At 58.1% G+C, this 24,439-nt stretch overlaps 1 protein-coding gene across 2 annotated transcripts; it reads left to right on the plus strand.

The window, feature by feature from the left end:
- Positions 1–7,555: 7,555 nt before the first annotated feature.
- TOLLIP (toll interacting protein) lies at positions 7,556–24,121 on the plus strand. Of its 2 annotated transcripts, XM_087822089.1 has the most exons (6): positions 7,556–7,625; positions 14,435–14,584; positions 16,384–16,566; positions 17,455–17,607; positions 18,925–19,015; positions 21,740–24,121. In XM_087822089.1, exons 1-6 carry the CDS (start codon positions 7,593–7,595, stop codon positions 21,952–21,954), a joined length of 825 nt encoding a protein of 274 aa, XP_087678215.1. In that variant the 5' UTR covers positions 7,556–7,592; the 3' UTR covers positions 21,955–24,121. The 2 variants fall into 2 exon arrangements, with proteins under 2 accessions (XP_087678215.1, XP_087678217.1); XM_087822091.1 differs by lacking the exons at positions 16,384–16,566; positions 17,455–17,607; positions 18,925–19,015 and having other exon boundaries at positions 21,740–21,883.
- The last annotated feature ends 318 nt before the right edge of the window (positions 24,122–24,439 follow it).

Here is a 24,439-nt window from a genome sequence, read left to right on the forward strand (position 1 = left end):
AGTGGCTATTTGTGTGGCTGTGAGTGTGTAACTGTGGGTGTATGTGGCTGTGTCACCGAGTGTGTGGCTGTGAGTGTGTGTGGCTGTGAGTGTGTGGCTGTGGGTGGGTGTGGCTGTGAGTGTGTGTGACTGAGTGTGTGACTGTGAGTATGTGGCTGTGTGACTGAGTGTGTGGCTGTGGGTGGGCGTGGCTGTGAGTGTGTGTGACTGAGTGTGTGACTGTGAGTATGTGGCTGTGTGACTGAGTGTGTGGCTGTGGGTGTGTGTGGCTGTGAGTGTGTGTGAGTGTGTGGCTGTGAGTGTGTGTGACTGAGTGTGTGGCTGTGAGTATGTGGCTGTGTGACTGAGTGTGTGGCTGTGGGTGGGCGTGGCTGTGAGTGTGTGTGACTGAGTGTGTGACTGTGAGTATGTGGCTGTGTGACTGAGTGTGTGGCTGTGGGTGTGTGTGGCTGTGAGTGTGTGTGAGTGTGTGGCTGTGAGTGTGTGTGACTGAGTGTGTGGCTGTGAGTATGTGGCTGTGTGACTGAGTGTGTGGCTGTGGGTGGGCGTGGCTGTGGGTGGGTGTGACTGAGAGGGTTTAGCTGTGCGACCCACACTCTTAGGATGATGAATCCTTTAGTCAACGTAAAATATTCCTCTCTCTCTCTCATAGGCCTTTCAGCCTTAATTCTATTTTCCTTATGTGCATCTGCACGGATTTCTAAGAGCAGGGCGGATCTCTGCCTGTCTCCTAGCTGCTTTCAGCTCTGCCCTCGTCTTTACGTTGGAAGTTTTGATCGTGTCGGTCGCATCTCCTCCCCACCCCACCTGGAAGGTGCCCGGTGGGAACTGGAGCCCCCGGCTCCTCTCTGGGGTTGTGGTCGCTGCATCCACCCTGGCGTCGGGTCTTCATTCCCTGTTTCCAGAGGGCGTTTGGTCCCTGTGCCCCCCCCCCCCAGCCTCTCCCTGTGGTGCCTGCATTTTCTTTGTTCTGTTTCTGTCTCAGTGATGGTTTGGGAGTCCTGACGCTGAGTGTTGGGGACACCCGACGACACCCGAGGCATGAAGGCGGGGGAGCAGCTTTGAACGCGCAGCGACACAGCCTCGCCTTTTCAGGAATGCCGTGTGAGTTTCCACAGATGCACACGCACTGAGGAGAGGAAACAGCTTCCTGTTGGCGGCAGAGCAGCTGGTAACAGCCGCCTTCCAGATGGTCACCCTCTGCTGGCCCAGAGCCCAGCGGGCCGCACGGCCAGTGTCACTGAGGGAGTCTCAGTGCTGTGCCGGTTCTGGCCACATGGACGACCGCCAGCCTGGGACACGCCGTGATCATGGGCCGAGGGACAGAAAGGAGGTGGCAGGAGAACCAGGGCAGGGCGAGGACAGGGCGGGTGCCGCAGGGCAGAGCCTGCGGCTGTGGGCAAGCTCGGGAGAGGGAGACCCGGGCACGGGACACAGAGCTACAGGGAGACCAACCACAGCACGCGGGGGAAGAGACACGTGGGCACGAACTCCAGAAAGAACCGGGGGGGGGGAGAGACACAGAGAGCTAGACTGGGGGACAGAGAAAGACAGAGAGACAGAGACAGAAGAGACTGACACTGGAGGCGACCGTGGAGGGGAGCCTTCCGGAGCCGGACAGCGCAATCGAGGGGCAGCTGTGGTGAGGGGGGGTGTGTGGGGAAACCCTGACCGCCCAGTAAACTTACCCGACTGACAAGTGGGCTCCTCACCTTCCAGGTTTTGAAATTTGACTCCCGTGTTAAGACCAGGAGCAGGGGAGACAGGATTTGGGAATCTCTCCCCACCCCGCCTTCCTTTCTTTTACACAACATTTCTAGAATGAGGGTGAAATGGAATTAAAAACATGATTGGAATGGAGTGGGTCCCATCGCTGGGGACGAAAGGAAACATCCTGACAACGGGAAAGAGTTGAAATGACAGGAGCAGAGAGCACAGCGGGGGCCCCAGCTTAGGGAACTCAACACCTGCCGACAGGTAACACAGCCCTGGGAGGCTGGCTTCCCCTCCAAAAGCACGGAGCAGGAGAGCTGGTGCTCACCAGCCCGGCTCGGGATGGCCTAACAATAACAATAATGCAGGTAACGCCACCCGGCCTGGGCCCGGAGGTCTGGAGTCCCCGCTTATTGAGAGTAAGACAGAAGGTCCCAGTGAGCCACCCACGCACAGCCTGCAGGTGGTGCCACCGCTCCGTCTACCTGGGGCCCGCCCGTGGGGAGGTCCAGGTGTTGCTGGGTGGCACACTGGTTCCCCACCTTGCCCGCTTCGGTGGGGCTCTCCTCTGCTGGAGGAAGGAACTTTCTGGAAATGAAGACATTTCCTCAAAACAATGGCCACAGTCAGGGCACAATTTTAAGTTTAATCTGCATTATTAACATTTATCTAGTTCTAAAGTCTGCACAACCGATGGAACAGTAAACGCAGGCCTGGCGTGTTTTCCAGCCTGGAATCCAGTCCGTCCTGGTGAGTGTCCGGCGTGCACACAAACACCAGGTCCTCCTGTCCGGATGGAGCTCTCTGCCAGTGTCAGTCGGACCGAGCTGTGTAGAGTCCTGTTCAAGCGTTTTACACCCTGGGGTTTCTGTCTGTCCCACGGATGTCGAGAGAAGGGAGTTGGAAGCTCCAGCCACAATTGTGGCCCCATCAGCTTCTGCTCCAAGTATTCTGAGCCTCGGTCACCTGCTATGTAAACTCCTAGGGTCCTTCCATCCCCTTTATCACTTTCAAATGCCCCCCTTTATCCCTGGCAGTATTAAGATGATGCTGGGTACCTGCTGTCCTGACGGTGATGTGAGGTTTCACTCTGGCATTGGGAATGGGGACCACTCCTGGCTGCCGGGGCTGTAGCCCACTTGTTTCTGGAGCTCTTTCAAGACCCAGGTGCTCACGGGTCTGCACTCACCTGAGACTCCAGGGGGAGCCAGTGCTCTTCTGCCCAGTTCTGTCCTCTCCGGGCGGGCGCCTGCCTCAGTAGCCTGGAGGCCTCTGCGCTCCGCCTGGGTTATGTTCCCTGCACGCAGCCTGGGAACTGCCAGGCGTGGGCAGAGGAGCACTCGGGCTCGCTCGCGTCCCATCTTGCAGGGACCGCTGGCCTTTGTGCCTGATGTTCGGTAATGCGAAAACGGCTGGTGCGCATTTTTTGAGTGGGTTTAAAACTGTATACAAGCTGTTCTGTAAACACCTACAGAGTATACCCATTGGGTCTTGTTAGTTACACTTCCACAGATGAGTAATTGGGCTCCCAACTCCGCTACACAAACAACTGGGCAGCCGGCAGCCAAGTGCGCTCCCCTGTGGGTGGGTGGGGACCGTCTGGGCTCCCCAGGAGCCGGCTGGGCCTCCCCTGCCGCAGAGAACTCCTGCCCCCTCAGGTCTCACCTGCACCTGGGGTCCCTCCCTGCTGATGTAAAGCGGCGTCTCCTTGTCGTTTTGCTTGTCTTGTTACCGGCGAGTTCGAGTGCCCTTCAGGTACCTGCCGAGCTTTGGGCTGCCCCTCTTTGACTCGCTGGTTTACAACATCTGTTCACTCCTCCAGCAGGTTTCCCCCTCTCCTTGGGAGTTCCCGGAGGTGTTGATACATTGTAGCCACTTGGTGTCAGACACTGTAAACATCCCTCCCTTCGCCTGCCTGTTACTGTTACCTTCATCTCTAAAGCAGCAGCAAAAGCGTGTACGCCACCAGGTTGCTGTGAATTCAATGAGATGATCCAGCCCAGCCCGTGTGGCTTCGTGGTTGAGCGTCAACCCATGTACCAGGAGGCTGCTGGTTCAGTTCCCCGGTCAGGGCACAGGCCTGGGTTACCGCTCGATCCCCACCAGGGGGCGTGCAGGAGGCAGCCGGTAGATTTTGATGTTTCTCATTGACGTTTCTCTCTCCCTCTCCCTCTCCCTTCCTCTCTCTCTCTCTCTCTCTAAAATCAATAAAAACATTTTAAAAAATGAGATGATCCCTACAAAGCATGCAGAACAGTCCTCGGCACAGACCAAGCTCTCAATATGTTTTTATTGATTTTTAGAGAGAGAGAGAGAGAGAGAGAGAGGAAGGGAGAGGGAGAGAGAGAAACATTCATTGGTTGCCTACTGTATGCATCCCAACCGGGGATTGAACCCACAACCTGGGGATGTGCCCTGACCGGGAATCAAAGCAGCGATCTTTTGGTGTAGGGGACGGACGATTTCAACCAAGCCGCGCCGGCCAGGGCTTTTGCTGAAATTTAGACGCACATGTAGGACAGTCTCCGTCTGCCCTTCTGGCTCTCCTCTCCACCTTTCTCTGTGCCCCAGGGTGCTGACGTCCACAGACTGCACCCCTGGCTGGGTTCGTGGAGACACTGTTGGAGGTCAAGGGTGGGAGGGGAAAGGTTAGTTACTTCCCTAGGCCCCTCTCCACAGGCCTGTGTTTGGCAGTAACCTCAGGCCTCTGGAGGGGCCGCAGGTCCCCGGTTCCTGCTGCTTCTCTGTCCTTTCAAGGAGTGGTAGCAGCTTCCTGAAGGTAAAATTCCCCCTGTGCTTCACCGTGCTTTGTTCCATCACCTAACTCTGCCCTTCCTTTGTACATAGTCTGTGTATTGAAATCCCCCCAGTTATCTTCCTGAGCCTGCCATCTGTTTCTTGCTGGGACCCTGACTGATACAGTAATTGCCGCCAGAAGTGTCCCCAGAAAACACTCTCCAAATGGGAGTCTGGAATTGGGTTGCTCTACACTTGATGAGCACGTGAGTAAAATCCTTGCTGGGGGGACGCCGAGCCTGCGGATCTGTGTCATGCAGTGCCGTCTCCGGCGGTGGCCCGGGGTGTGGTGCACTTGGAGGGCGGGGAGATGGAAGGTTGAGTGGCCGAGACACGCGGCTGCTTTGGCAAAAGGACAATTACACAGGTTATGCACTGGGTCGTCTACTTTGGAAGGCTCTGGAAAGCGTACACGAAGGGAAAGGACAATTCGAGCCTCGGGTGTGTCCATGGCCTCCCCGACAGACGCCAGGAACAGACCTGTAACTCAGCAGGGTGGGATTATTGCTCATTGCAGCTCTGAGGACACGCTGTGGGGAAGCCCAGGGTGATTTAGTCAGAGGGCGTTAGAAAGGACCCCTGATAGGATTGGGGCTTTTGTCGGTGATTATGGGGTAGGTTTAAGGAAGCGGGGTCCTGCTCTGGACTGGATGTTGTCAGAAGCAGGGCTAAATCTATGATTAGGCTTTGTAAATTCTATTTTATTGTTTTAATCCTCAGCTGAGGAGTGAGGATATTTTTTTCCATTGATTTTAGAGAGAGTGGAAGGGAGCGGAGGAGAGAAACATCAGTGTGAGAGAGACACGTCTATTGGTTGCACCCCGCCCTGGGGAGGGGATCACACCTGCAACCCAGGAATGCACCCTTGACTGGGAATCCAACCTGAGCCCCTCCAGTGGACAGGCCGACGCTTTAACCACTGAGTCGCTGCTGGTCAGGGCTGATTAGCCTTCTTAATAATTCTTATCTGGAAGGAGGGAAGACTAGGGGCAGGCTCGAGCTGTAATTAAATTGATAAGCAGCAGCAGTCACTCCAGCCAGGGAGGGAGACGTGTGCCATTCGGCGTGGATGGTGTCAAGTTCCGCCTGTGTTCACACATGATGACAGAATGGTTGTGGTTCTGTCCCGCGGCACCGTGGCCAGAGCGCCCTGGTCCAATCTTGATGTTCTGTGAAACTGCTTACGTTCAACAGGAGAATGGCAGGCCCGGCTGAGAGCAGGCCTTTTCCCGGTCCTCTGATGGAGACCTGGGAGGAATCCCTTGCCCGGGGCAGCTCCGGGGCAGGCTCGGCTGAGGTGCGTGGCGGAGATTAAGGGGAACTCGGGACGAGTCGTGGAAGCAGAGCTGTGAGGATCAACTTGGGCCTCGTCGCAGATACGGGCAGATCCGGACATGGAGACGTCGCAGCCACAATTTCTGTTCATGTTGGTGATTTCCCCCGACGAGGGGCTGTTGGCAGGCAATGCCTCCATTCCTGCTGCTAAGCCTGGGGCAGTAGGCTTAGGGGAGGTCACCCGTGGAGGTGAGGCGGGGCACGGTGCTGTTCCTGCTACGCTGGAGCACCCATCGTCCCCCCTGGACCCCAGCCCACACTCATCTCTCCTTTAGCTTGACTCCCGATTTAAAAAATTTAAATATAAGTGCTCCTCCTGCCAGGTGATTTCGGGGCAAATCAAGGGTCTGAGGAAACATCTGCCTACTGCTGTCTGTTTTGTTCTCCCGCCCCCCACGCCACCCCCTCCTCCAGGAGCTGGCTCCCCTGCAGGAGGCTGACCGGTGACGTGGCCGGAGCAGGACCCTCGCTCTGCTGTGGGCGGCTCCAAGGTGGGGCGTTTCCTTCCTCAGACACTGGTGCTGCCCTCGGCCCAGCTTAGTGGCCTCGTGTCCCCTGACCAGTGGTCCTCGGTGGGGCCGGGGCTCCAGTGTCCCCAGCCTGGCAGTTCCTGGCCCCAGACCCAGCCAGGGGGCCCCCCTTCCTGGGGGCTTCCGGGCGAGGCACCCTCGGTCTGAGGGCTGTTCTTACCTAACAGGGTTTGCTGCCCAAAGGGCAAAGAAGCATTTTGGGCTTTTTTTTTTTTTTTTTTAAAGGGCTGTTTATCTAATGCTGAGGGGGCTGGCGGGAGACAGGATCTGTCAGGTCTGTCTCCCCATCTAGGGCTCGGGGCAGGCGGCCACGTCCTAACAGGGGGGCCTTGGCCCTTGGCCATTTACCGTGGACCCTCCGGGATAGGGGACCCCGCTCTCCCCACGGGGTTTCGGAGTTCAAGCCCCCCCCTCCCCCCGCGCGTGTCCGGCCTTCTGGCTCCCTGGGAGGGATGGGGCGGACTTTGGCCCTGGGTGCACCGGGAGGTCAAAGGCCCCTCGTCCGCTGGCTCAGCGGCTGAGCGTGGACCCAGGACCAGGAGGTGACAGTGCGACCCCGGCCGGGGCGCAGCGGGGCGCCGCTGGATGCCCCGCGGGGGGCGCAGGAGGCAGCCTGCACGACCCTCATCGCTGAGGCTGCCATCGCTCTCCCTCTCCCTTCCTCTCTCTGAGACCAATAAAAACATTTTTAAAAAAGAAGAAGCAGGTCTGCCCTGCGCGCTGCCCCGCAGCCGGGCTCGGGGCGCAGGCTCCTGGAGGAGCAGCTCAGTCTGCAAGCGGCACAGGGCTCGCGCGTCGGTCCTGCGGCTACGCCGTCCCGGCCTGGGCTCTAGCGGAGGCCGGGCGATGCGGCGCCGCGGGCCCCACCTTCCGAGCGGCTGGGGCTCCCCCGCCCAGGGGACCCGCCTGGGAGACCCCAGCAGCGAGCCACCGGCTGGGGAGCGCGGGCGGCGGCGCGGCGGCGGCGGGGAGAGACTGCGCAGGCGCCCGCCGGGAGCGCGCGGACGTGCGTGCGCCTGTGCGCGCGGCGCCGGAAGGGGCGGGGCCGGGCGGCGCCTGCGCGGTGCGCGGCGCGCGGCGCGGGGGCGGGGTGGCCGTCAGCTGACTGTGGCGGCGGCGGCGGCCTCGCTGCGACGACCGTTGGCGGCGTCGCAGGCTCCGGAGGGCGGGCGGCCGGCGTGTCCGTTCTCGGCGGGCGAGGCGCGGCCGGCGGACACCATGGCGACCACCGTCAGCACGCAGCGCGGGCCGGTAAGGCTCGGGGGCGGCGGGCTCTCCTCAGGCGCGGGCGGCGGGGCGCGCTCCGGGCGAGCGGGCCGCGGACGCGGGGGACCGGGGGGCCGGGTGGTCCGGCTGGAGGAGGCCCCCGCGCCCCGGCGGGGCCCCGGCGGAGCGGCGTCCGGAAGCCGGAGTCGGCCCCCCGGACGCGAGAGGCCCCGGGTCTGGGCCCCGGTGGGAAGGACCCCAGCGGGCTGGCGCCTCCCTGCCGGGCCGAGCGGGCTCGCAGCCCGGGCGCAGGCGGCCGCGGGAGCCGGCGTGGCCCCGGGGGCGGCGGGCGCGAGCGGCTCCGAGTGCGCAGCCGCGGGGGGCGGCCCCGGGCCTGGCGACCTGGGCGGCGGGGACCCCTCGCCGGTCCCTCCCGACCGGGGAGCGGCCCTTTCCGCGGGCGCGTTTCCGAGCGGGAGCGGAGCCCCGAGGGCCCGGGCGCCGCCGGAGGGCGCTGCGTGGCCCCGACGCGCCTTCCGGTTCCCGTGTCCGGACCCTCGGCTCCCGCGCGGCGGCCCCCGGGCTGTGCCTGCGGCAGCGGCGGTGGCCCCGTCCCCCCCCCCCCCCACCGAGCTGGCGCAGCCGACACCCGCCGGGCCCTGTGTTCAGGCCGGGCACCGGCGTGTCGCCCGCCTTCGCGTGGCCGCGTGCAGGTCGCGGACGGGCGGGTCCCGGGTCCTGACTCAGAGCCGGGCTGCGGGCGCCCAGGGGCCGCCTGCCCTGGGCTGGGGGCTGGGGGCTGGGTGGGCCGCGCCCCGGGGAGCCGGCACTCGAGGGGTGAGCAGAAGCAGCTGGGCGAGTGGGGTGCGGCCGGCCGCGGGCGGGAGGGGCCGGAGCCTGCTGGGGAGCGGCGGGCGTGGCGGGCGCCTTCCCGGTGGGCGGCAAGTGGACGGGGCCCTGGAGTTTTATCAGGCGACCGCAGCGTCCGTTTCTTAAAGACCATTTTCCTGGCACCCCCCCTGTCCTTTCCCCCTCTCCCAGCCGCCCCGCTCTCCTCTGGGTTAACCAGTGCTCGTAAGGACCTTGGCCAGTTAGCGGAGCCCCGCGGAGACCTCCGGCAGCCAGGGGGCAGCCAGGGGGCAGCGACTTGTGCGCCGGGTGCCGGCAGGCGAGGTGCAGGGGTCGCCGGGGTGCTTGGCCCGTCCGAGCGGCAGAGAGAAGCTGCAACCCCAGCCCGGCTGGTCCAGGCGGGGCTTGGCAAGCGCTCATGCGAGGTCCTGGCTGGGAAGCAGCCCCGCGGTGAGCCCCGTGCCCGAGGGCCCGCCCCTGTCCACAGGAGGTTCAGCTGGCCCGGGCCCCGAGCCTGGACTCACGCTCCCTCGGGGCTCACCGCGCAGCCCCGCTGCCTCCCGCTCCCGCAGTGAAGGAGTGAGGCGGGTCCCGGGGGTGTGGAGGGGGGAGCGGGCAGGTCCGGGGTCTCCTTTGTGGTTTCTCGGGTGCTGGGGGCTGGAGGAGGTGGGTGTGTGTCAGAGCAGCTAACCTGGCACCTCTCCTTCGGTTCTGCTTTGTCCCTGCAGCAGAGCTAATGTGGCTTTTCCCTTAAATTTCAGGAGACATGCTGTTTGTATCTTGAAGACTTTTTCCTCTGAATAGCACAGAGGGTGCCCCAGCCCTCTGCTGCTTGCCCCAGTTTTAACAATGCTAGTATTTTTGTAATGACAGCCCTTTTTCTGTTTAGTTCCCAAACTGTCAAAAAGCACTCGATGAGCCCCTACTGGGAGTAAAACTGTGGAGGCCCCTGCCTTCCCTGCTAGGACTTTGGGGGAGGTGTGCAGGCCACGCTGCTTTAATCCACAGTGGTGCCCGTCAGCTTGAGGGGACGGCTGTCGAGGCTCAGTCGAAGGCAGCTTCAGCTCCTGGCAAGCCTCCCATCCAGTCCAGGCTGAGGGGGGCCCAGGGTCAACTGTATCGTTAGATATACACACACATTTTAAACATATACTTTTATTTGTCCTATTTTTTGGTTTTTTTTCTCTCCTTGTTGTATTTTGAATTGAGTAAGTATAATTTGGAAAATACATTATTGTATTTCTGTTGTCTTCGTGGTTACCCTAGAAATTTAACATGCAGATGTATCAGGATCTAGGGTAACTGTTGTGTTTCCCTCCTGATCTGTACACTGCCTCAGGTGGTCTCATCCCAAGGGCATTGCTGGTCTGTCGTGTGTGATTAGCCCTCCTACATGGGTGCTTGTCCAGTGGATGCTTGTCTTTCTGCCTCCCTTTCCGACTCCCCTGCCTCACGTGGTCCTCATGTGGGACCATGTGCTCTTGCTTCCAGCTCACCCTTTAGAATTTCCTTGGGAGGCAGACTCTGTTTTGTTTGAAGTTGTCAGCACAGGCTCCTGAAAGGCATTTTTCTGTTTGGCATTCTGGGTCTACAGTTGTCTTCTCCCAGTGCCTGAAGACCTTAACTCTGCTCTTCTGGGCCACCTCCCATCTCCACCACATCTGAACACCCTCTTCCCGTCGCCACTGCTCCACTGTGCTAGTGTCTGTGACACCATATGTGGGTTCAGTGTGAACTAGCTGCTGGCAGTCAGCTCTGGCTGGGGACCCGTTGCTTAGCGTCTCTATGCCTGTGTCCTCTTGTGTCCCCCTTTCCCTCGGCGACAGACACCAGCGCTTGCCCGGGGCCCGGCCTGTGGGGAGAACCTGAGCCTCTCAGCTGCTGGGTCCCTATGAACTATTTTTTATTTCTCAGAAAACTTGACTCTTCTTCATGGCCATCCTGCCTCACCGTCCACCATCCTCCATGCCTCCTACCATTTCCTTTTGTTTCCACACCAGCCGGACAATGGGAGCTGGGGTAGTAGGCTGTGCAGGACTGTGGGCTGCATCCACTGGGGGCCACCAGGCCTCTGGAGGCCTGGAAGCCACCTGTGCTTTGAGGGACTGAGGAGGTGACTGGAGGTGGCGGGTCAGTGCTCTAGGCAGGGGGCACAGCAGCAGCTTGTCTTAGGTGTTTAGGAACTCCCTGGGTTGAGTTCTTGGCACTGCCAAGACAGGCACTGCCTGTGGGCACGGGGACAGCAGCTTCCTTGCTCTGAGTCACTGTCTGCACTTGGCTTCCTTCCACAGTTCCTGCTGTTTGTCTCTGTCCTCACTCTCAGGATCTCTTGGCTTCAGCACCCCCTCCCCCCCATTCCCCATCCCAGCTCCTTCCTGAACTCCACTTCCATGTGTTCTGCTGCGCCTGCCATCATCTGGAATGTTCCAGGTGCCTCAGGCAGAACAGCCCCTCCTTCTCTCAGACCCCCCACTGTGTGTGTGCCCCCCCCCTCCCCCCAGTTTGGTGGCAGCTCCATCCTTTACATTCTCAAGCCAAAAACCTTGGGATGACCTTGCCTTCTCTGCACCCCTCAGGAAGTCCTGCTGCTTTGCCTCCAGAGCAAGTCTGGACTCTGATTCTGTTCCAGCCTCTGCACCACCCACAGTGCCACACTTGCATAGCTGGTCCACCTGCTGTCACACCCTGCACTCAGGTGCCAGGCATGCCCCTGGCTGCTCACCTGTCTCAGCGCCAGTGGCCTTTGAGGGCCACCACTCCTGGCTGTACATCCTCCCCCTCTGGCCTCCTGCTCTCCCTTTCTCTGTTTCAGCCAGCTCCCTGCTGTCCCTCGACCTGGCAGACATGCTCCTGTTAGGCCCTGTGCACAGGGATTTCCTGTACCTGAATTGTCCTTCCCCAGGTTCTGCATGACTGATGCCCTCACGTCACTTGGGTCTTTGCTCAGGTGGCACCTTGTGCCCAGGGCCTGCCTCTGCTGCCCTCTTTAAACGTCAGCTTGCCTCACATTTCACCTCGCTGTGTTTTACCTACAGTACTTAGGACCCTCAGCGTACAACTGTCTTCTTTCCTTAAAGTACAGGTACCAGGAGAGCAGTGATTTTCCCTAGCATTTCATTCTGACCGTATTACACACTCAGGTGGAAAGGCCTTAGCAGCCTGTGTGCCTACTGCCTGAGCGCACCCCTCAGCCCTCTGGTCCCCAGTTTTGTTTCATTCGAATGAGGGCGGGACTTCCATCTCAGGCTCATTCAGGTTCCCAGCACTTGGATGAGAGGCCATGCTGTGGGGTTCCTGGCAGAGGCCCCTTTTAAAGTCACTCATGTTCTTGTCAATGTTTACCTGCTGATCCTTGTTTGGGCAGCTGTGGTTATTGTCACTCTCATGTCTCCTCTCCTCCCTCTTCAGCGCCTGCCTGTCCATGTGAACACTGCAGCCTCCATTCTCTTGACGGTTCTTGTGTGTGTTGTGGACTCGAGCAGAGTTGGCACAGCCAAGCCATTTGGCCTTGAAGCACTTGTCCTGTCTTGAGTGGTTAAAAAAAGCTGGAGGAGGTGTAGGTGGGAGGAATGCCCCCAAGTCTCACATGTCTGTCCTGGTCCACTCACTGTTTTCAGTCTGAGCCTACATGTCCATTCCCAGCCCCTTGTGTGGTCATTGGGTGTACAAGGCCACGTCTTCTGGGCCAGACTCTGGGACATACTGAGCTCTGGTTCTGGGTGATTCTAGTGGCCAGTGTCCCCTCATAGGGCCTTCAAACAGGGCAGGCTTCTCCGATGCAAAGTGGCTCCAGGGGTTCAGCTTCTTCCAGACGCAGCAGGCGTGGTTGCTAGTATTGGGGTTCCTCCCCTCCAGGGAGCTGCTGACTTCTCCTTGAGGCCTGCAGGCTGCTACTTACCTGTGGGAGCTTTTGTTTGGTTTGGTTGTATCCCTCGGTCCCTTTAGGCCTCAGCTGGCCAATTCTCCCTCCTGTGGTTCCACCTGTGAAGGTCATGTTGACCTAGAGCCATGTGATTAACTTTGGACGTGGTGAGGGCGCAGGGGTGCCTCCTTGGACCAGGTTGTGGGGTCTCCAGAGCCCTGAGCACGCGCTTTCTCAGCATGGGGGTGATGTTGGTCCCAGAGAATGAACATTGGTTCTTGGAGGAGACAGCGCAAATGTAGGTTCCACAGTGGTCTGTGGTCCCTAAGCTCTGGTCCGCTGGACTCTTGTTCCTTAGGGCGCCCTTGCTCCCGCAGGTTTCCTTGGGCATCACATTGCCATGGAGTTCATGGTAGGTGCAGACAAGGCATGGAAGCTCAGGTGCAGACAAGTCAGAGGTGGACACCGCCAACTGGGGCTGCCGCCCAGCGCACTTGTGTGTGATCCTCACACTTGGAGAGTTGAATAAAAACATTTACATTTTATTTTTTAATTTCACAGGAGTTATTCAGCCCATCACTAACCACTTGCTGAAAAGGACATCTAGCGGTTAAAAAGTACTTTCTCATAGCAAACAAGCTAAAAGTTAAGCTCACTAAAGATGTTTAAGAAACTTTTTCAGATATGTTACTTTTGTTGGAAACGAACGAGTCTCTAAATTTTTTATTACGCTGCTATTTATATAAATTGCTAACGTGTGTGTAATTTGCCATACTATATACGTAACTAAATTACATTGAAGTTTGTTCAACAAATAAAGTTAAGAGTTAGTTTTTCAGTTTTTAATCTAATTTGCAACTTAAGTTTTTAATTAGTTATTCCTAACGCTGCATTAGAGAGTTAAGTGTCCCCCTTGCTCTTTTCATGGAGAAAGTGCAGGTGGATGAGGGACGTGAACAGACACAGCATGCCTGCAGTGTTAAAATTCCACAGTGGGTGGGCGATGAGGAGAAATAGTTTACAGAGGCCTCTTGGAGGGACAGTAATGCGAGGGGCTTCACTGTGGGAGAAACTGTTCTGGGCCGAGCCTCGTGGGTGCCTGGGTGCCCTGGGGGGTACCTGTGGGCAGCCTTGTGTGGTGGAAAGAGAGGCCTCAGTGGCGTGGTTCTTTCCATTAGTGACTAATGGAAAAGCTCTGGTTCGCTGGTTCTTTCCATTATGTGACTAATTCCCAGTGCTGCTGGTTTAACTAGTTTAGGTAGGGAGGACACACATTACGTGACAAAAACAATAGTTATACTCTGGATATTCTGGCTCAGGCACACAGCCATCCGTTCCTTGCTCCTCTCTGCTGTCCTGGTGCCTTCCCCAGGGTGGCTGCCGTGAGTCTCCACTGGCTCTTGCTTCGTCTCCTCCACTGCTTCTGGAACACTCTTCTCTGGGAGCCTTTTGGGTCTCCCTTGGGCTTCATGCCCCATGGCATGTCCCCTGGAAAGTGTCTCCCAGCCCGGGAGCCAGGCCCTTCCGGGCTCCTTCCTCCTGCCCAGTCAGGAGTCTGGTGGACAGAGGCTGCAGTGAGAGGCCAAGGACGAGATCATTGCGGCTTCTTGTTAATCTGCTTCCTCCTCTCTCACATGGGCAGTTTTGTGTTTGAGCTGTTAGATGAGGCGTGGGGAGTGTGTCAGTGCAGGCGGTTTTCCCAGTCACCTCCTCTCCTGCTCAGGTCCCGTCCCGTCGTCCGTCGTCCGTGTGAACCACTGCCTTGTCATTGCCACGCCTTGCTTGTAGTCGGAATGGCCCAGCGAGAATGGGTCCCGGACAGGTAGACAGAGAGCTTGTGATGCCCAAAAGTGACCCGTGACACCACCCAGCAAACCCGTTTGACCTGCACCTCTTTTTGGGGTCAGCAACATGACCTTCATAGAGCTGGTGTGTCCCATTGCCCGCTGAGTGACAGGGCTCCCTCCCCAGAGTGGCAGGTGGCCTGGTGGTCAGGGACAGGTGGTCGTCAGGGTCCCCTCTCATTGTACAGATGAAGAAACCGGCCCAGGGCAGCTCGGGCAGTGTCTGGGTCCTGGAAATGCCAGGGTCCGGTCCTGTCTTGCCTGGCCCTTCCTTACTAGCATGTCTTCTCTGGCTGCAGGTGTACATCGGTGAGCTCCCTCACGACTTCCTCCGCATAGCGCCCACGCAGCAGCAGCAACAGGTCCAGCTGGATGCGCAGACGGCCCAGCAGCTGCAGTATGGAGGGGCACTGGGCACGGTGGACCGCCTCAACATCACCGTAGTGCAGGTGGGTGTCTGCGGGCCCCAGCGATGGGGGGGGAGGCAACCTAGGTTCTGTGTCAGCAAATGGAACTTTCTGTAATTCCGGTTTTTCCTAGAACACATACCTGATGAAAAAGGGTGTATGTGAGAAGTATCGATGGATGCCCAGAGTCCTACTCCAAATACGTGAACCAGTAACAGGCGTTCATTGGCACCTGCTTAGGCAGAGGTGTCTCCTGACCTCGGGGCAGTGGGGAGGTGGAGACATGCACTGTCCAGATGAGGGACCAGGGGCAGACGGCCAAGGAGGGCAGCTCTGGAGTCTGTGTGCCAGGAGCCCCCGCTGACACTCTAGGTGTGCCTGTAAGACCCAGACTCACAGGCAGAAGGTAAACTGTCTGTAAAGCATGAAGAAGGGGTCACTGCGAGTTGCACGGCTTGTAGACTGGCCCAGAGGAGGTCTCTGCTAGACTTGGGGGTGAAGGAGTTCAGGTGCCAGCAGCACCAGGTATGCGGCACTCCTCAGTGCTGATGGGGGCGCAGCCACGCTGTACCTCGCACGCCCACCCGGGTATGAGCTTCTGTAGTAGCACCGTACCTCCTCTCCCAGCACCCTCCTGTTGCACAGGTTCACACCCTGCTGGAGCAGAGTACTGCCTCCTGCAGGCACCAGGGGGACTGCAGGACATGGCAACCTCTCTGCTCCTTCCACTCACCCTCAGCTCACCAGGCCCTCTGAGGGCAGGTCCTATGGTCAGAAACATTCCGGCTCAATACTTGGCCTTTTGGTAGTGTCCCCCATGGCTTTCTCCTTCCTTCTGATAAGCCGCCTTCCCTGGCTCACAGAGGCCATGCACTGGTCCAGGGCTGGTGGTGGAACACAGGGTCCAGTCCCAGCCAGCGCCTTTCCTTCCTGCTCACACGTCCCAGGGGAGCAGCTCCTGGCCCAGGCCCTCCCTGGATGTCTGGTGGGCTTTTCAAATGTGCCATGCCTGCAGGGGAGCTCTTCCCTCTAGCCCCTATAGCCTGCTGCTCCCCACGTCAGAAGTGGCAGCACCATCCTTCTAGGACCTCAGACCTCTAGTCCTGGGCTTCCCCTGTTCTGTGTCTCACACTTAAAGGTTCACGGCTCCACCCTCTGTGGTCCAGGTCTGAAGTACTCTGCCCACCTCACCACCAGCCTCTTCGGTGGCCAGAGTGCGGCACAGGGGGTCTCACTGCTGTCTTGTTTCCCGTTCTTCCCTTGGCTGCTCTATGGGCTTCCTGCTAGGTGACCCAGGCTGGCCAGCACCTGCTCTGCTCAGGTGGGTCTCTCCTGGGGTGTCTGCCGCCCTCTCTGGGGATTGATGGTGGAAGCGTCTCCCCACATGCATTTCTGCCATCAGGTGTCCTCTGCAGACCTTTGCCCAGATTTTCACGGGGTCGTGTTCTTGTTGCTGAGATTTGGGAGTTGTGCATCCCATTCTGGATTCGTTTTTACTGGACATGTGGTGTCTACAGTTCCTTCCTCCCATGGGGCAAGTCTCCTCAGTCTTACAGAGAGCAGCATCCTTAGTGTCGCAGGTCCAGGGCAGTGTCTTTTCTTCCATGGACTATGTGTCTAGAACAAAGTCACAATAGGAGTTTTATAGTTGCACTCAATGTGGGGACTTCTCACCCTGGTGCCCAGGAGTACACTTCTAACCATGTTCCGAGGATTTAAATGGCTGGATGCAGACCCGGAAAACATGGGGAATGATGAGTTGAAGGAACAGACAACTCGGGTGCACCTGAGTGCTCACTGGTAGTGGCTGCCTCATTTTTCTGACGTTGGCTTTATTTCAGGCCAAGTTGGCAAAGAATTACGGCATGACCCGCATGGACCCATACTGCCGGCTGCGCCTGGGCTATGCCGTGTATGAGACACCCACAGCCCACAACGGCGCCAAGAACCCGCGCTGGAATAAAGTCATTCACTGCACAGTGCCCCCGGGTGTGGACTCCTTCTACCTGGAGATCTTTGATGAGGTGAGAGGGCAGCTTCTCTCCTGGAGCCACACCAGGGTCAGGCCGAGCACGGCTGAGTGAGGAGAGGAGGACCCTGTGTTGTTCTGGCTGTTGGGGCTGCTCCAGGGACTTTGGGCATTTTAGTGCTTTGTGACAAGTGTCCTAGTGTTTCAGGCAGCAGTGGGAAGTATGTGCTGTGCAGGGTCTTTCACAGCTACATTCAGAAACGTCATCACCAGGGACTCACACACACAGCAGAGTGTTCGTGTGTACTCCCTTCCCGGACCAGGCACCTGGAGCCCTGGCTGTGACAAATAGGTTGGATGTAATGTGGTCATCCCTGTGGTTGGGGGGGCAAGGGTTCTTGTTGGTGCGAGTTGCAGGTAGTCCACCTGAGTGAGTGTCCCGGGGGAGTGATGAGTGCAATGGGCTCTTTCTCAGGCTGGTCCTCTGGTCACCTGTCTGGTTGCCCCCTATCCCTCTGAGGCTGGGCTAGGGGGTGCCTCAGCAGGTGAGAGCTCAGAGGGGTAAGGGTGGGTGGCAAGGCAGGGAGGTGGCCCCTCAGTCCCCATGCCCTCTGCCCCGACCTCCCTCTCACCCTCTGCTCCCTTTGGAAGAGTGTGGTTAGCTAGGAAGGCACTTCCTTTCCTGCGTTTGTGACCCCCGGGCTCCTGAGCTTGGGGGGCCTATGAGGCTGAGGGAGTGGCCTTGAATCTCCAGGCAGCTGGAATCTGTTGACATACTGCCTGGGGTCTGAGGACACCCCCATGTGCAAAGGAGCCCGATCCCAGGGAATTGGGCTCTTCGATGGGGGTGGAGCTTCAGGAGGGGGTCTGAGGGGCAGGAGCGGGGATAGCACTCGGTGGGGTTGCAAGTTCTCAGTGCTGGTTTTCCCTGTGGTCCCCTCAGCGAGCTTTCTCCATGGATGACCGCATCGCCTGGACACACATCACGATCTCCGAGGCCCTAAAGCAGGGCGAGGTGGAGGACAAGTGGTACTGCCTGAGCGGGCGGCAGGGCGACGACAAGGAAGGCATGATCAACCTGGTGATGTCTTACTCGGTGAGCGCGCCCGCGACGGTGTCGGGCCAGGGCTTGCTCCTCACGAGCCCCAGATGGCCAGTGGCAGATCACCTTCTAGTTCAGCAGAGCCTGTATCCCGGAGGAGCTGAGCCTCAGCCGGAGCCTGCACGTCTCCGGCATGGTCACAGGAAGAGCCATCCTGCCCTGTCCCTCCCCAGCGTTCTGTTGGGAGCAGTGTTGTGTGGTGACCCAGTCATGGGGTCACGGCCCGTCTGAGGCGTGGCTTCCTTTACGGCCTTGAGGGCCCTCCTGTGCAGTAGTGCGGTGTCTCAGGGCTGCACGGGGACTAAGGGAGATGGCCTGGCCCTCTGGACTGGACAGCAGAGCCTGTGCCGGCCAGCACCTCAGGGCCCGGCTCCTCCTCAGCACCCAGCCGCTCTTGGGATTCTTGGGGACAACAGAGGCAGTTGATGGGTCAAGGCAGGGTTAGAGGGCCCAGGGCCCTGGGTTCCTGCCTTCTCCTTTGTGTCACCAGGGAGGTTTATTATAATCATTCCAACATTTTCCGTAGAAACTCTCCTACATGCGAAGCAGTATAGAGGGCAGGGTCTAGGTCTTGGGTAGGCTGGTAGCTGGCTCAGCATTGGTCACGTGTGCGAGTTCTGTTGCAGCCCCTCCCTTTTGTTAAAGCCAGCAACAATGTCAGCGTGACCTCACTCGCAGGTGTTTTCTTCTGCACTTTTTTTTTTTTTTTTTTTTTACCCATCACCCGAGGACATGCTGGGGTGGTGGGAGAGCATCAGTCAGTTCCTTTCTGTACACTCCCCCACTAGGGATCAAGCCCACAGCCTGGGCATGTGCCCTGACCAGGAATCGAGCTGGTGACCTTTTGGTGTATGGATGACACACAACTGCTGAGCACCAGGCAGGCTCCTTACGTGTCTTTAACAGACATCTGTACAGAAACACAAAACCACTCTACACTGACTGAGAGAATAGACGTCCTAGAGAGACCCTTGTGAGTGGCCATGGGTGCTGACCCAGCAGTCTGCACCTACATTTGCTCTGGAACTGTGCTCTCCCATGGTGGCATCTCGGTCGGCCATGGTCCTGCAGGTCTGGTGACAATTTTAGCACAGATCACTCACCTCCTGATGTTCAGCAGAGGAGCTCTGTTGGGTGCTGGTGAGAGTGGGTATCGGAAGATGGTGGATGCTCTGTGCTCCTGGGTTTCAAGACCGGGCTCCAGGCCCTGTGCCATCACTCCCGGGACATGTTTGGAGTGGCTGGAGGTAGACAAGTTTCATGTGTGCTGTGTTCTTCTGTGACCCCGTGACCATCTCTGGTGTGTTGCAGTCACTGCCAGCTACCATGATGATGCCGCCTCAGCCTGTGGTCCTGATGCCCACCGTGTACCAGCAGGGTGTCGGCTACGTGCCCATCACAGGTGAGTGCCACTCCCCCCTGGGTGGCTCCTGGGGTGGTGGTAAAACATGGGGGACGTTTGGGGATTGGAAGCGCTGCCTAGAGGCTCAGCCTGCTCAAGTGAGGTATGAGGAGCCTCCCAGAAATGGGCCAGATGTTACATGTGGACTTTTTATGCATATGTAGGAAATAGGATTTGCTTTTCCCCTGAGGATTGGCACAAATAGAGTAAGTTGAAGTTTACGGAGATGTAAAAATGTAACCTTTAAACGTTTTAGTATCCGAGTCTCCACAACAGAAGACCATGTTCCTGTTGGTGGAGTGAACCGTGTGCTCTAATGAGACTATTTTGTCATTTGTTTATCTTTATAAGTTATCTTTATAAGGAGCAGTTCATGGCGGCACAGCCAAGTCAGGTTGCACTGTAGCTTTTATGTCTTTGAATTTTCAAAGCTGTTGGTTAGCTTTCACTTCGGGCTCTGACAATACCTGGACTCATCCAGACTCCACCACAGACAGCCATAAAACATGGCAAACTAGTTGAGGCAGCCACTCTTTTCAGGTACCAGGCAAGTAGTGCGAGACAGGGACCCTGAGAGAAGGGAAATGGGTGAGCCCCAGTGTCTTTACCACGGTGCAGGGAGCTGGGGTCCAAGCAGAACGTGGCCAGCCTACTGCTCCAAGGAGGCAAGGCCAGCGTCCAGCCAACGGCAGTGGCCAGCATCTGTGGGGCGGGGGGCGCTAGAGAGGAGGGAGATGTGTGAGGTTGAACGCCCCAGGCTGCTCATGCTTGGGGTGCTGCTTCAGGATTGGGGGCAGCATGGGTGCTAGGCTGCTAGGATCACCCTCACCCTAACCCAGCCTGAGCCAGCCCTGGCGAGGGAGAGGCAGGGAGATGGAGCTGGGAGGCTGCTAGAGGTTCCCACAGGTCAGGGCATTCTGCTGGGATCCCACTGCGCTGGAACAAGGACCAGCACTTTCCCACAAAGGAGCTGGACAGTGTGGCCATAGGACAAAGCCGGTCCATAGAAGGTGACCACGTGACCAGAATCTTGAGAACAGCTGTAATGTTGCAGGAAACGGAGGGGGATGTCTTAGGGACAAAGAGCAGTGGGTGCTCTTAGAGAGTCAAGCAGGAGTTGTTGGCCTGAAACGCACAGGGGCTGGGGGAGCACTGACCTGTGTGGGTCGCCCTGAGGTGCTGTCCCCAGGAGGCAGCCAGCCAGAGTTGGACCCTTGGGGGTTTCTGACTGTGAAGAGGTTGGCGAGGACCTCCATGCTGGGTCTCAATGCCCGCCCTAGAGCACAGGTCAGCATCTGATGAGATTTGTCCTTGACTGGCTTGAGTTGGAGTTCCGAGGAGGCATAGCTGGCCTGGAGGGGACGTGAAAGGTGTCAGTGTCTTGCGGCAGCTGTAATAAAGTCCCACAGACCAGGGCTTAAAACAACAGGAGTTCTGTCCATTCTGGAGGCCAGAGTCCAAAGTCAGGGTGTCGTAGGACTGTTTGGGGAGGGTACTTCTGCCTCGGCCAGCTTCTGGGGTCCAGGCATTGCTGGGCTGGTGGCTGCATCCCCCATGTCTGCTTCGTTTCCATATGGCTCCTTCAAGTGTCTGTATCTGCTGATCTGTGAGGACATCAGTAGTTGGGTAAGAGCTCATCCTGCCCCAGGGCGAGTTCATCTTCCCCGGTCACAGCTGCAAAGACCCCATTTCCCAGTGAGTTCATGGGTACCCAGGTTAGAACCCCACACGTCTGGGAAAGTTTCACCCACACAGTTTCCCACACCAGCGTGTGCTTGGTTAATGGGAGTCAGTCAGCTTTCTAGGAAGGACAGAAAGTTTATAGTGTCTTTGTGGTTTTCATTCTTGGTTCTCTTTAAAGTTTGTTCTAAAGTCTTTATTTTAGGAAAGGGTAGATTTCTTTATAAATGGAGACTGTCCTTTGATAGCCTTTGTAAATTTTGAAACAATCATATAGTAACAGAAAAGCTACAAAGGAGAAGAAAGAAGTTTTGCTTGAGCCTTTTGAGACCTAGTCGCCCACTCGATGCCCAGTGCCCCACTCCCACTTTGGTTGCATTTCCTACCTGTCCACACAGCCATCACGGAGGGAACCAGGGCTGAGCACTGGCACCGCCCTGCACTCTGAGTCACCACGCGGGTCTCTGTGGTTTGTCTGTCATTGCCATGTGTGGTGTGAGTTCCGAACACAAGTGTGCAGCCCCTCTGGGCACCTGGGCCGTGCTCTGTCAGTACACGGCGTGCCACACGGGCCAGGCTGGGGAAATCACTCAGGTGGGAGACCCGGGTGGACGAGCGGGACGGTTTTGTTTGCTCTTGCGGTCTCAGATGAAGGGACTTGTTTTGTGACCTTTGGGCAGTGAAAATTGAGCCCTGTGGTTTAAGTCTAAGAGCTCTTAGGGGTCAGGAAGTGTGAGTGCCCCCCTCCACCCCTCGTGAAAGAAGCTGATGTGAGGTTGGTTTTGGAGAGTGACCTAGCATTCTGTTGTGTGAGGGTGAGTGGGTGAGGAGGGGCTGCACACGAGGGCTGCCCCCTTCACTCTTCTCCTGTGTGTCCTGGGGGTTCAGGGTTACGTTGCCCAGGTGCTCTTGCTGGTCGGTGCCTAGGAGACCTGAGGGCCAGCCCTGAGGGAGCCAGCAGATTGCCCAGTTGCTTTCTTCAGCCAGCGGTAACCTGGCGCCCTGTTGACATGCCTGCCTCCCTAACCTGTCTTGTGCTTGCAGGAGTGCCGGCTGTGTGCGGCCCCAGCATGGTGCCCGTGGCCCTGCCCCCGGCGGCCGTGAGCGCCCCACCCCGCTGTAACGAGGAGGACCTGAGGGCCATCCAGGACATGTTCCCCAACATGGACCGGGAGGTGATCCGCTCCGTGCTGGAAGCCCAGAGGGGGAATAAGGATGCGGCCGTCAACTCCCTGCTCCAGATGGGTGAGGGGTCCTAGACTGCGCCCTCGCTGCCTATCGCCTCCAGCCCTTCCGACCTGCCTGCCCAGGGTTCCCCAAGGGCCCTGCCCAACAAGATTCCTGTGAAAGAGCCCCGTTACCCCCTTCCTCGTGTCTGTGCCATCCCGTCCACCCTGTTGGGATGCCTATGGGCTGGTTCCCGGCAGCTGTTCTGGACTCTGAGCGGGGGGGTGGAGGGGGGCTTCCCTCCTCCCTCTGTAGGGAGGTGAGCAGACACGGGCGCTGTGTCCCATGTACACACTCACCTTCCCTGGCTGGGGACGTGTGTGATCAGGTGCCACAAGCTTCTCCCCCACCCGCTGCCCCCAGAGTGCTCTTGTCGGAGCAGCCGCCTTGGCCAGGAGCTGGGGAAGGGCCGAGCGCCCTCTGGTTTGGTTACTGGCACGTAGTCCTGTGGCTTATGGGGTTAGACCTATTCACTGAGGTTCCTGTTCCATCAACAGCTGCTCTGGGGTGGTTTTAGAACTTGCCAACTGAGAACTCACGTCCCTCCATTGATGTGCTCTGTGGACCTGGTTGCTCCCTGGTGTCCTGGGCCCATGTGGCTTGGCCAGGCCTCAGCCACAGGTGTCAGCCTGACTGCGGACAGCTCGCCATCCAGCACCGGGCACAGTCCTTGGGGTGGCTGGAGCAGGGCCGTCCTTAGGTCAGGGGGTCCCTTTTGTCTCTCCTGCTGTTCATGCAGCTTTGTGGGATGTTATTCCGAGGGGTGGCTTCTCTTCTCCTTGACTGACTTGCACCAGAACCTAAAGTTGGGGTAAAAAGTAATAGATGTAGGATTTTGTTAAAGTGTGTGGGGACTGCGGGGCTCACCGCTGACGTTGATTCCAGGAAACAGCTCAGCGTGGAGGGTGGAGACAGGTGGCAGTCTCCCTGGGAGGCTGGAGGTGCACATGAACCTTAGGCACCCTGGCCCGGCTCTGGCCGAGGACACAGCACGGGGACAGGCTGGGTGACACCTAGTGAAATGTGAGCTATTCTCAGAGGCGACGCACTTTATACCACGCGCTGATTCAAGTTCTCTGCATCCTCGTGGTCGTGGGTTCAGTTTGCATTAAGCCACAGTCACCATCCTTTCTTAGGAGTTGTGGCCCCAGCCTTGGGCACAAGACATTCCCCATACAGCGTCGGGACAGTCCTGACAGCCTGGACGTCTGGCGGGTTAGCAGGAGGACGTTACAGCTTGTTCGTGCTCCTTCCTCCACACGCGCAGGCTGTTGGCACCAGAGGGCTGTTCTCTGCCACCTTCGGGCTGTGTTTGGTCAGGTGCACTGCTCCTGGCCTGCATTCTCTGAGCCTGGAGGGTATGGCAGCTGGTGGTGAGGGGTTTCTCAGCGCAGGCTGACCCTGCTGAGGGGCTCGGCGCCCCTGCTGGAGCTCGATAAGCACCGACTTCTGTGACCCTGTGGTTATATGTCAGCAGCTGGTCTCATGCCTGTGAGGAGGACGTCTCAGTGGATGAAGTGTCAGGCAGGCTGTAGCTCCCTGGTGTTTGAGGGGTGACAGCAAGCTAGGAACAGGACGAGACAGGTGCCAGGGGGCCCCTGCACCATCCTCTGAGGTGCCAGGGAGGCGCTCGTGGGACTCTGCGGAGTCCTAGGTCCAGCCCCCAGAGCAGACTCCCGGCTCAGCACGTGGGAGCCCCAGAATGTGGAGCACAGTAGTTTTTAGGGTGATCTGCACTTGCCACATCTCTGCGTTCCTCTTTCACAAGCACTATTTTTTTAATTGATGAAAGGCCCCGTTTCACAAGCCTTAGTTACAGCAGGTCCCATCCTCCTCATGCTGTTCCCAGGTCTGAGCTCGTGTGGCCTGCGCCCCACAGGGAAGTGGGTCCCTCGGCAGGGCTCAGTCAGCTGCACAGAGGAGGTTCCCCCGCCTCCTGCAGATGGCAGCCTTGGGGCCCTGCTCTGGGGGAAGAGAAGCAGGCAGTTGGGTTCTTCCCCCTTCTCTGCCATCCCCCGTCGCCCGAAGGCCCCTCCCCCCTGTGGGCACAGAGTCTCAGAGCCTGTGCTTCTGGTTCTTCTCATGGGGTCCAGTGTCAATTTTTCTTTGACTGTAAGATATATTTTTACTTTCCAGCCTTCTAATTTAACAAATGATCTATATAAAAATAGAGAATTAAAGTCCTTCAGGGAAAGTTTACCATTTGTGTCGGAGTGTTTTTTAACTTAGCTCACAGCCGGGCTGGTGCAGGAATCTGAACAGACTCCCTGTAGTGAACTAGTTATGGGATCCTCTGGACAGGTCGGACCCAGTGGCTCAGAACATGACCCTAAATATTCTCTCCAAGCGTGGGCTTTTGCTTTCAGATGAGAGTTATGCAGGAGCCCCCAGCACTGCACTGGGTGGGGACGGCCTGGGGTCAGGTTTGCTTTGTAGTCCTGCCTCTAAATGTGAGTCTCCTTTGCTGTCCTGTCTGGGTGGGTTGGAGATGGGGATGGCCCAGGAAGACCCTCCCGC

This window comes from Miniopterus natalensis, chromosome 11 (assembly GCF_054644295.1).
Source record: "Miniopterus natalensis isolate mMinNat1 chromosome 11, mMinNat1.hap1, whole genome shotgun sequence".
NCBI lineage: Eukaryota > Metazoa > Chordata > Mammalia > Chiroptera > Miniopteridae > Miniopterus > Miniopterus natalensis.